The sequence below is a fragment of the Lichenostomus cassidix genome, chromosome 6 (assembly GCF_008360975.1).
Source record: "Lichenostomus cassidix isolate B80296 chromosome 6, HeHo_3.0, whole genome shotgun sequence".
Classification (NCBI taxonomy): domain Eukaryota; kingdom Metazoa; phylum Chordata; class Aves; order Passeriformes; family Meliphagidae; genus Lichenostomus; species Lichenostomus cassidix.
In genome coordinates, this window is record NC_139487.1 from 8,118,709 (window position 1) to 8,131,252 (window position 12,544).

The 12,544-nt window shown below is 38.8% G+C and overlaps 1 protein-coding gene across 2 annotated transcripts in view; it reads left to right on the forward strand.

Moving 5' to 3' along the window:
* Positions 1-12,544, forward strand: part of NRAP (nebulin related anchoring protein) — a 46,145-nt gene that overhangs the window by 32,468 nt on the left and 1,133 nt on the right. For both annotated transcript variants that reach the window (XM_085064813.1, XM_085064814.1), the window contains 13 exons: positions 41-154; positions 1,503-1,700; positions 3,084-3,188; positions 4,218-4,316; positions 5,129-5,233; positions 5,599-5,706; positions 7,300-7,611; positions 8,384-8,488; positions 9,143-9,241; positions 9,360-9,464; positions 10,989-11,096; positions 11,761-12,072; positions 12,261-12,413. In XM_085064813.1, coding sequence (XP_084920939.1) covers positions 41-154; positions 1,503-1,700; positions 3,084-3,188; positions 4,218-4,316; positions 5,129-5,233; positions 5,599-5,706; positions 7,300-7,611; positions 8,384-8,488; positions 9,143-9,241; positions 9,360-9,464; positions 10,989-11,096; positions 11,761-12,072; positions 12,261-12,413 — 1,923 coding nt within the window. The remainder of the gene's footprint in view (positions 1-40; positions 155-1,502; positions 1,701-3,083; positions 3,189-4,217; positions 4,317-5,128; positions 5,234-5,598; positions 5,707-7,299; positions 7,612-8,383; positions 8,489-9,142; positions 9,242-9,359; positions 9,465-10,988; positions 11,097-11,760; positions 12,073-12,260; positions 12,414-12,544) is intronic.

Below are 12,544 nucleotides of genomic sequence, written 5' to 3' on the forward strand. Positions count from 1 at the left end.
TTCTCTCCTATCCACATTTCTATTCCTACTTCCTTTTTAGCACAAATATAAGGAGGCATTTGAGAAAATGAAAGGGCAGATGGTTGGCTCATATGGCCTGGATGGTGACATTCGTATCGCTCATTCTGTCCGTGCAACATCTCTGCAGAGTGATGTAAGTAAAAGAAAGAAGATGGAGGCATTCTTGAATTGGCTTCCTAACTATGAGTAGTTCTTCAGGGAATTTGCACTTAGCTGTGGACTAGCTGTGGAATAGCCTACTTATTTTAAACTTAGGGCTTTTTGTCCCACTTTCCAGGTATTTTAATGTTATCATGATATTCTTGCCGTTCTTCTATGTTATTTACAGTAACATTAATTTGACAGTAGAAGAAGCCTGTGTTCTTGCACACTCCCCTGCTCACACACTTCCCTGCTTCATTCCCCTGCACCAGTGGTTGCCTAGCATAGAACATTTTACTCTGTGAAAAGTGACCTGCAGAGGCAGGTCAGATTGAGAATTAGCACTGGTCTTTGTACAGAAGTAAATTAAATTAGGTAGAGATGCAAAGTTATTCAGTGTTTATTTTCAGTTTATTGTTTTCCTGAAAGACTAAACGATGAATGAGTTTATGGGATTTCAAGTTGGACTTTTTTGGTTGGGGAATGGTTCCCACTTGGTCTTGAGATGTACTAAGAATCATATAATTTGTTGTTTGCCTGTAAGAACTGTAACTGTTCAGTGCATTTTGAAGACTGTAGCTTGATCCAGAAAGCAGTGAAAAATGGGAGTGTGTTCTTGATTTTTCGCAGTGCTCATCTTGTACTGATGGCATACTTAGACATACAGGTAATAGTAAGTGTGTGAAGAATTCATCCATCGCTCAGGTTACATGACCATCAATAACTCTGGATGTTCATTATCCTGATGAACAGCCTGAACATCTCAAATTTGCATAATCTGATTGGGAAATGTCATGTGAAAAAAGTTCTTTGAAGTTTTCTACACCTTTCTTTTCCTGAACAGAGGCAAGAAGTGAAAAAAGCAAAAAAAAAGTCCCCACCACTAAATATTACTGTAAAACCAACAAATATTTTGACTGATGATTTGTGCTAATTCTAATATAAATAAGGCTGCTTGCATTTTTTTCTGAGGCAGTACCTTCCCCTTTTTGTTACACTTTCGAAAAATGCAGTGAATTAGGATTCGTTTGCCAGTTTGGTTAATTTTATAGATTGACTGTATCTAGTTTTAACAACAAAATAAATAAATAAATAAATAATCTCAGTTTAATTGAATATAATGTAGATGGCTACTTTTTTGATGAAGGCTAGGCTGCCACATATTCTAATTATAGTTATTGATCTTTCAAAGTATAGTTAAACAAGTTAGGGAACTTGCTTTTAAAAAGAATAATTTATACTGCAAAATGGAAGAAGTATGAGGAATGTCTCTTCTGATCAAAACCTGAATTTTAATTACTTTGCTGCAGTATCTATGTGATCTGTTTCTCGTTTGATAGGTGAAATACAAGCAAGGTTTCGAGGACACAAAGTCTCACTTCCACCTCCCACTGGATATGATCCACTTGGTCCATGCCAGGAAAGCCCAGTCTTTGGTCAGTGAACAGGAATACAGGCAGCTGCTCCACCAGTACACAGCTTTGGCTGAGGATGTGAGGCTGCGCTGTGCCAAGAACGCCTACAAACTACAGAGTGAGGTGATTGCAAACATCCCAGGGATGTTTCCCTCTTGGTTCTGGTGCAAGATAGTTCTGTTCTAACTTGTGACAGCTAACAGCATGGGTTTGAGCAGCAGCTGAGGGATAAACAGCGACTGTTTCCCCTTGATTACATGTAGGAATTAAACATTTATCTTACTGGGCAGTGGAACAATGTTTGTGATCACACTGCACCGAGAGAAAAAGTTTAGTGGTCTTTGATGATTGGGTAGAGAAGGGTTTGCAAGTGAGGATGATTGCACTCTTTACCAACTGGTATTTACAAATTGGTTTGCATCTGGGTGAAATTCATGTGTACTTTCACTAAATTCATGTGTACTTTCACGAGAAGGATGCCTGTTGTTAGAAATCTGATTTGTAGAACACCTATAAGTTCTGGCCCAAGACACATCCACTGAAATCCTAAGAAGGATGAGATTAACTCCCTATGTAGTCTTGAGTAAAATTAACCAGGTAATGACTTCCAAATCTGTAGGCACAGCCTTGAGCAAAGGACTTTTTGTAAATTACATTGCCCTGCAGACCCCAGGACGAGCTGTATCTTAAAAACATGCTTGGCCACAAAATGCTACTGTACATCAATTTAACATTTTTAGCCAACAGACTTAGAGATGGCAGACTGTGTCCAAACAAGTGTAACATCAGATGCTGGTTGTGTTGCCCTAATTTGGGTGAAACACACGTAATCAGAGATTCTGAGGCAGGTTTCCATCCATCCTACTCCTCATCTTTCTCATTATGAAATGAAATAATGTTGTTGCAATGTATTTATCAGTAACGTATTGGTAACTTCTGAAAAACTAAGATTTACAGTGAGTCACTGCTTGGTCTGGTGGTCTGGAAAATATTTTAATGAAGTGTATGCAGTGGCTCAGTCCTATTTTTCCTTAGTGTTCCTTGCTTATATTATGACCATTCAGAACAGTTAAAAATTGAAGCTATTTTGTCTGCAGTTTCTCTTCAAAGCTACTAGCTTTTATTTAAAGCTATTTTCTTATGTTTTTATAAACTGGTCTTATGTATATAAATCAATAATATCTACCTGTGATTTATGTGTTATATATGAAGAAAATTCATGTACCTAGAAAAGATTTTTTCAAGGTTACAAATGGAAGATAGGAGTTGAAGCACCATTTGTTGTTCATGAGGCTCAGTAGTCCTCAGAATCCTTCATCTGTGCTGTAGATCTGTCAGGGCTGTATGCACACAGACACATTCATAAGCACAAGATCTTAGGACAATGTGTACAAACTCTCTGTGGTAGATACTAATTTTAATGGATTTATTGTGCATTTTTTGGGTGAATAAATATAGGGCATCTCAAATGCAAACTCGTAATTACTTCTGCTTGGTTTTCCTTAGAATTTATATCGGTCTGACATGAACTTTATGCGAGGCGTTGGATGTATTACTCCAGGGGCCCTAGAGATTGAAGGAAAGAAGAAAGCTTCTGAACTCATCAGCGAGGTAACAAAAGAGGGTTTTGATTTCTCCACTACGAACAAGAGTTTGCCAGATGTCTTTCTATTAGACTGGGCTGGCAAAGTGACTCACTGGATAATGCCAGACTCCCTCCCCTTGTGTTTGATCATTCCATTCGTGTCCTAACTGCAGATGGGTGAACCTGATGGAGTTTAAGGCTTTGCAAACTTTGCTAATTTTTTTGCAAATCTTTTCTCCTGTGTTTCAGACCCAGGAGGTGGTTATTTTATGTTATTTATTTTGGAATTAAAATGGGCTTTTTCAACTAAGAATAAGGCTGTGCCTATCTATACTAAGTACTTTGTACTATTTCTCCAAAATTAGAATGAGCTGTGCAATGCCCAGTACATTACACTGTGCTCAGCTCTGCTCCTGCTTTACAGTCAGTCTGTTTTTCACCTGCTGCTTTTGTGTGTTACTGTTTTTCTCCTCTGTGAGTGGACTTTTATTTCCTCTGTCATATTCTCTTCATACAGTCTCTCCTTGCTTCAGATCTTGGATCTTTTGCCCATATTCACATAGATATGAAATGAGGAGAAACGAGAGTTGTGTTCTAGAGAACAGATCCCTGCTTGCAATGATCTTGCAGTTGTTTTCTTCACAATTCTCATCTAGGGTCACAGGCCAGGTGAAACCTTGTTTCTCTCACAAAAAGATTCATTGGGCTTCAGCTCCTTCTCTCTCTGTACTGGATTGCCTTTGCTGTAATTCCACTACCCAGGGATAATGACACCAAGGGGTGAAATAACCTCATTACTGTTTGCATATTCAGCACAGCAGCTTTTTTTTTTTTTTTTAATTTCACATCTTATTCCTTATTTACTTTTCATTTCCCCTATGAGACTTGACTGCACCTAATTCAGAATAGCAAAAACTAAATTAGTCTAAGGATTAATAGACAAACTAGAGTTTTAAGCACAAGAAGCAGTACTAGGCCACTGGAATTGGAAAAAGTCCCTTACCTGACAAGACAATTTACTTATTCTGTTCATTTTCCTTTGTGTGTGAACTCAGAGTAAATATCGTCAGCAGCCACATTCCTTCAAGTACACATCGGTGACAGACTCTCCTGGCCTCCTTCATGCAAAATTCAGCAATATGATTGCTAATGAGGTAGGCTCTCCTAACGTGAATCAGAAAAGATGCTTTTCAAAATGCAGCAAGCTGGGGATGGAGAAGTGGGAAAGAGACAGCCCTGTTCTGAAAGCAAAATGCATCAAAAAAAGTGCAAGCATCACTGATTTGTGCTTTTTCACAGTTAAATCACTTTTTTTTTTTTGTTTCCAAACATTTAATACCATTTTCAATTCAATCTCTTTCTAAAAGCTTAAACTGTATCCGTACAACAGAGTTCCATTATCAAGTTTTTTTGCATGAAACAGAGACTCAAAAATCAGGACTCTGGGGTGTTCTGGAGGGAGCTCATTTGCATAGTATGATCCATTTTTGAAGGCTCCCAAAAGAAAAATCACTTTTCTAAATTCTGAAAAAAACAAGACAAAACCTATAGAAAAAATACCAAAATCATTTAAAATAACATGAAGAAAAAAATTCAAGCTAGAAAATATGCCCAGTCTACCAGAAATGCTTGCCCTTTTATTTAACACACATTCACGATTCTCTTAACATTTTTAGGTCCACTTTTTCCCTGCTGGGAACAAAACAATGCAAGGCTAAGAATGTAGTGGTTTGGCATCATCATATATTTACAAAAATTAATGTAGATATTCTTTATGCCCAGTAAAAGCCTCACATCTTTTATGCCCAGAAAAAAGCAGCTTAGCAATTGCAGTGGTATACTCTTAGCTGTTTTCAGTGATGGCTGACTCTAGTTGTCATAATCATTAACAACTTAAGTGCTGCTGTTGTATTATTGAAACAATAGAGAAAATTAATTTCAGTTGTCTCTTTGATCTGTTTCCCAGCGCCTGTATAAAGCAGCAGGAGAGGACAGTCGGCATCACTACACACCAACTCTGGGTCTGCCTGAGTTTACACGGGCAAGAATAAATGCAGCCAACCTCAGTGATGTAAGAATTTGTTCTGTATTTCTTACAACTTATTTCAGATGCAGGATGAATTGCGCCGTGGCAAGGAAGATGGATAAGTAGAGGAAATTTGAGGTCTATTCTATTTATGCTTTCCCTGATTTGATTATAATGATATTTATCTCCGTTAGCATATATAGGGTTGTGATTAAATTAAATCTACATAAAGAACGAGACATGTTTTGTCTGAGTTACTAGGATTTCCCGAAGATAATTTTAAAAAAAATCCTTTGATTATAAAGAATGAGACTGTAACACAGAATAACAAATGAAAGATGGTTCCTTTGTTTGTTCCTTTGTGCATTTAAAAGTGAAACAGCAGTCTACATGTGCCTTTCCTACTTTAGGCAAAATACAGAGAATCTTGGCATAATCTACGTGCTCAAGGCTACAAGCTGACAATGGAAGCGCTCCCGTTCCAGACTGCCAGGGCCTCCAGAGAAATTGCCAGTGATGTGAGTTGAATGATTCAACCTCCCTTCTTGCCTAATTTCTGTTAACTTCATGTAAAACAATGTCTAAAGCAGATTTTACTGAATTAAAGCAACTCCATAACCATGTGAGACAAGTGTGAGACAGAATATATTACTTATGAATGAGATTCTTTGTGTGAATTAGGAAAAAAAAGAAGAGGAAGAATCGCTGCTAATCGGGAACCAAGCCAGGTTAAACATCTTCCAGTGGGAAATAGCAAATGAATCAAAGTATTTGCAAACAGAAAAAACAGGGATTCTGCTCTTTATCAGCCTTTTATCTCCTCATATTATAAAGTGCCCACAAACTCTGTCCACCCTGTTTTGAGCTGACTTTTGGAAGTGTTTAGTGCTTCCAAATTGAAATGAAGTCAGAAAAAGCTGAAGGTTCTTTGAATCTCCAAAAATCAGGAGTTGTCTGTCTGGTTAGGAAGTGAAAATCAGTGCAAGTTCCTGTAAATATGTACCCCCTTAACTTCTGAACTAGAGGAAACAAATCATCTTATCTTAAAAAATATCCTATAATTCGGATTGTTGTTTTCATATCACTCAGACATGGTGGTATCCATTTCTCAGAAAGCCTGAGTTCATCCGTCCCTCACAAGAAATTTAATAAATTCTATGAAGACAGAAAAAGTCTTCATTTTATACAGTATTTAGTTGCATACTCTAATGTGATAAAATGTGAGTATATTTTACATGCATTTGTTTTATAAAGCAACCATTTCTAGTTGTAATTTATAATATATACTTAACCATATTTTGCAGAGTGCTTTTGGTTACAGCTTCAGATCTGCTCTAGAGGGTACAAGTCCATAATAGAATTACATCCACTTACAACAGATCTGAATTTGGCCCTTCATCTTGGAAGCACTTTATAAACATTAGATGCTGTAATTTAATCCCCACAACTCTCTTGTGTGGTAGATAAGTGTTATTATCCCATTTCAACTGCATTATGAACTCTTCAGGGCCCAGGCCTTCCCTTTAAAGTTCTAAGCACCCTGTTGATGCTGTATAAATAAGCATTATCATCATCATCACTATTTCACAGAGAGGATAAATGCAAGATCACAGGGAGAGTCATAGTCCCAGCTAAGATGAGAATGAGGGGTTGCTGGTTCTTATTCTTTCCAGGAAAACTGAATTTACTCTTTAAAATAGCTGGGTGGCATTTGCAAATCTCAAAGCTACAGAGTGCATGGTGTTTCGCTTTTGTATAGATTTTTTTTCTTCTTCTGTCTTTTGTTTGTTTCTCTTGTGTTCTCATTCCTAGCAATGGGAATACCATTCTCAGGGAGATAATAAAAGTACATGATTTGAGGTTAAACATGATCAATGCTTTGGGCATATTCAGAAAATGCACTGAGATGTATTTAATTTTAATGTTGCAGCTATGTGGTATTTAAATTTGAGAACAATTAAATATTCAAATAATTGCTTCCTAGTGCTACATACCTTGGGTGGTTTTACAGAAAACATTGATGTTTCAATAATTTATCTTAAGTTAGTTAACTAGAATAGCTGGTCAAAGTTTGTCACATTTTCACTTTTACCTTTTTTCCCCATTTTTAGTACCAATATAAACACAATTTTGTGATGGAGAGAGGAAAACACATTGGTGCCAGAAGTGTTTTGGATGACACCAGGTTGCTGCACTGCTTGCATGCTGCCAAATTACAGAGTGAACAAGAGTACAAGAAGGGATCCCAAGAGGTCTGGTCTCAGTTTCATCTGCCCATGGACATGGTGAATCTTGTCCATGCCAGGAAAGCCCAGGCCTTAGCGAGTGATCAAGATTACAGAAAGAGGCTCCATGAATTTACTGCACTCCCAGAAGACATGAAGATGAAGTGGGCCAAGAGAGCCCACATGTTACAGAGTGAGGTAAAATCTTCCTTTTGGACCCTACCAGCATGGACTCCAGAGCCTGGCTAGAGAGGGACAGGACAGGACATGAGCAAGAAGCTCACCGCTTGGCTCTTTGCCTTTAGAACCCCAAGTCAGGAATCCAGACAAATGGTGATGATGGTTTTGTCTGATACCCTCACTGCCTGGTAATGTACAGCACACATGAGCTAGTTGATTCTCATGTCCTTTCACATATAGGGAGGAACAAAAAGTGAAAAAATGGATGATTGGATTAAAGGCACGCAGTGAGACTCTGAAGTGAAGTCAGGATTGTTGGGATTGAGGGTACTTTACTGACTTTCACTTTTTATTGGGTCTGCCTGATTTTCTTTAATAGATTAGGAGGTAGAAGCAAGCCTTTAATGTGAGTAAAGAAAGAGTAATATGTCCTCCTAGAAATGGGGTTAACGAGGAACCATGAACCAGATAAAATAATTAGTATTCCTGACTTGAGCTCACCTCATAAAATTATTTCAAAAGAGGTTCTTTTACGCCCAGTACAAACAGGTTATTACTTACTGCTTTGAGTCATACTAATTCACTCATGGGGCCTTCTCTTGTAACTTGCATATGATACATTATTTAATTCCTGGTGGAATGAACAAATGCAAACAGTTTGGCTTTACGATCTGATATGTGCATGGCAAATGAAAAACCTCAAAATGTGAGTATGAACCAGGGAGTTTTTTAAAAAACCTTAATAGCTGTGGATACAAAACTGATAGCTAACGATTTTCATTTTTAACAGCATCGCTATAAATCAGACCTGAACTTCATGAAAGGAGTTGGTTGGATGGCTCTGAGATCCCCGCAGATAGAAAGTGTAAAGAAGGCTGGAGAGCTCATCAGTGAGGTAACTGATAAATCTTTCATGGGATAGCAAGTCTGTAGGAATTGTTTACCATCAAGGCTCCTCGTTACATGACACTTACGAATGTAGCTTATCATTTCCTTTTGATGTGGGAGCCTGTTTATACAAGGTGTAAGTTACCAAGAAGCAGTACGGGAGACGCAAGTCCACTGTGTGACACCTGCTGAATATTTTCCATTCCAAATGAAACACAGGAGTATAAGCAAAACATGTAGAAATAAATAAATGCAGTAAACTCCATTATGAAATTCTAAGCAGGTGGTTAGGGAAGTTATATAGCAAGATACAGCACTGACAACCACACTGAAGGGGCATTTGCCTGCTCAGTATCATGCATTAATGGAGAAAAATTATGGGCTGTCAAAAGTGTTCAAAAGCTGTTTGCATGTGAATTTTCAGTGGGAAGTCCGCCTTGCACACACATACACATACAAAAAAGTTTAGTGCCTGATACAAAGGCTTTTCCAGTCCCTAGCTGAAAAAGCAACTGAGACAAAAACAGAACAGCAGCTTCAGGAAAGTGTCTTTTATGTTTTACCCCAGTTATCACACTCTTGGAATTGTCATATGTCATTAACAGAAATATCTTGTGGTTTTTTTCCTTTCTTTGTTTTTGTTGCCTCCTCCCTGTCTCAGGTGAAGTACCGTCAGAAGCCAGAAAGTCTGAGGTTCACTGCTGTGGTTGACTCTCCAAATCTGATACATGCCAAAAAGAGCTACCTCCAGTGCAATGACGTAGGTTTCATTTTAATGTATAAGTGATCTTAACTTTTGCTGTACTATAATGCATAAAAGATTTGATCTTGCCATTGCTTCCAGTACCAGTTGCATTCAATGACTTTTGGTCCCACAGAGACTTTACAAGGCTGGAGGTTCAGAGGACAGGCACAGGTACACCCTGCCTCCTGATCATCCGGATTTCATCCGAGCCCGCCAGAATGCACTTTACATCAGTGATGTAAGTAAACCTTCTCCTTCGGGGAGCTGACTTGGTAAACTTGTTTAGGAATAACAACTTTCACATATGCAGAAGCAAGGTCCTCTGAGCCTGACCAAAACAAAAAAAACTGGAGGCAGTGAGCAGCCACCAGATCACTAGGTTTGGGCTGGGTAACAGAAAAGTCTGTTAATTTTCTTTTTGAGCATTCATTTACTTTCTAGGGCAGAAAGCTATTATTAAGGATTTCAAACCTTCATTATTGATATGGTTAGTTACAAATTAAAATCTTTTTGGGTTTTTTTGGGTGAGGGAGGAGGGAAAATCCTCTTTCCTAGACTATATAATCTACTTTTCTGAAGCTGCGACACTGTGTTGAAGTGATCCCTTAGGCATAGTTGTCATCAATCTGGATGTAACTGAATCAGTGAGTGGAATTAGTTTAAAGAGAATTTGTTTCCACATTATCTCATAGAGAGGAACTCAGTCTATTCCTAATATTCCGTTCCCTGATTGAGTTGCTGTTGTCTTTACCTGTAGGGTCAGAATGACCTGAGTTTGCAAGGAGCTTTGAGATAGGTGAAAGAAACAAGTAGAAATTACACTCTATGAAGCAGTAGAGGAAAATGTAAAAAGGCAAATACTGTGTGCAAGGATTGCACACAAATGAAAGATCAGCCCTGTTAGCAGAGCGTACAGTGATGCTTGCATTGCTTCTGCCCTGGTTGTCTTGCAGGATTTCTGGCATTTCAGTTTACTTTCAAATTTAGCACAACCTAGCTAAACTACATTCACCAATGAAACAGAAGGTATTTTAAAATGTGGAGTGGATTTTGTGTTTCTTTTCACATAGTCACAAACCCCAGAAGGGGTGAATCAAAGACTTACAGAAGCAAGTGAATATAACCAGAAAGGGACAGCCAAAAGTGTCAGCTAAGATACCATGGCCGTGTAGCAGGACCTGCAGACTGGAAGTTATTTTAAGAAAGCTACTAATGGAAGAAGAATCAAATCTAGAGCAATTTCTCTTCAGGATGTAAATGTGATTCACATCCTCAAAGTCACATTAAATATGTTAGAACTGGCTGTTATTCCACATGAGTTAATGAAGCCACATGTGGCTGGGGATAGAGACGAGGATCATTTGAAAAGCTTGAAATAACTGGTATTGAAATTATGATGCCAGGAAACCCAAGACACTGCAAGTGGATGCATCAAAAGAGAGAATAAGGGCAATATCAATGCAATATTGATGTGACTGATGCATCACAGTTTCTAATAGAAATTAAATCACATCAAAAACAACCACATTCAAGTACAAAAGGAAACCCTGGTGGCACTTTTCAGATGAGGCATTTTATCATTATGTTGAATAGAAAAGAAGTTGAAGTGTTATAGAACTGGATCAAAACCTTGAAGATGGTACTGATGACTCTTGATACAAATAAGCCCAGTAGGATAAAACATTTATTATTGCAGTTATGGGACTGCGTTTAAGAAACTGCAGGGGGAAATGACTGTTTTGTTCTTTTCTTTTCAACACAGAAATTGTATAAAACATCTTGGGAACAGACAAGGGCATCTGGCTATGATTTGAGGATTGACGCCATCCCATTCCAGACAGCAAAGGCTTCAAGAGAGATTGCTAGTGATGTAAGAATTGTTCTGTTTCAAACACTTCCCAACCCTCTTCCCATGCCACCCCATCCTATAAAAATGGGTGAATTCTGACATGAGTGAACTTTGTTCTGGTGCAGAAAATTGGTGATCCAATGATACCAAGAGCTGATTAAGTGCAAAGATTTCCAACGAAAGGCTACCATTAATAATGTCCAATACTAGGCTGTTCTGTTTTATGTCCCAAGAGTTTTTCTTGGGAGGGAGACATATTATCATTTAATCAAATAAAATAGGTACTAGGCTATGAATTGTTAAAGCATGGTCTAGGATAAAGTGGGTCATCTTTGAACACTGAAGACCACAGTTGGCAAGAAAGCTAAAGATGGAGGAGCTTCATTGCTTGAGCTGTGTATTGTGTGTACCCAAGGGTGCAACAGTAGGAGGATCTCTGATTACTTTTGAGAGATGAGCATTTTGGGCCCCCTAAGTCTTTCCACTCCTTTAAAAATGAGCACAAAGGTCATTCTTCTAAAGTGTCTTGTTAGATTAGGAGATGTAGTTTGATATCAAACAAACCCTTGGTCTTTGTGCACTACAGGAAACATGATTGATAGCTCGGGGAAGATAAGTTATTTCATAATGGAATTTGAAGGTAATTTGAATGTGAAAATGAGATTTTCCTCTGCACTTCCTGCAGTACAAATACAGAGAAGCCTTCCTGAGAGACAGAGGCCAGCAGATCGGATTCCTCAGTGCAAATGATGATCCCAAAATCAGACATGTCCTCAGAGTGGGGAAACTGCAGAGCGACATCCAGTACCGGAATGATTATCCCCTAAACACGGCACAGTTCCAGAGTCACCTCAACCAGCCAGGATTCGTCCATGCCAAGAGAAGCCAGCAGCTTGCAAGCAACGTTAACTACAGGCAGCCCTTGCACCAGTACACCTGTGACCCTGAGCAGCTAGATGTGAAACATGCAAAGCAGGCCTACAAGTTGCAGAGTGATGTAAGTGTGGCTGAGTGACAAAATTACCTTCTTGAAAGAACCACAGTCTGCTTGTTAAAAATGAATAGATTTTTTTGTTATTGACTCTGCTGCTCTATATACGCTCTCTTTTGAATACTCAGGACATGTGATTTGGTTAGTAGAGCCAAACAAAATAATACATCCTGGTGTATGTTTCATTCTCTCAGGTAAAATACAAATCTGACTTGAACTGGCTCAGGGGCATCGGCTGGACCCCCCCAGGTTCTCACAAGGTTGAAATGGCAAGAAGAGCTGCTGAGCTGGCATACCTTCGGGAAATGGGATTGCTGGGTGCTTCTGCTCAGTACAGTCCTGGAGCTGTAAGTAGAGTAAACCGTTCTTCTCACAAGTCCCAACAGCTCTGCTGTGTTGACAGGCCACGTGTGGGCTCCAAACAGCACAATGTGTGCTGTGGGAGGCTTTGTGCAAAGGGGCAATGTTCCAGCCACTG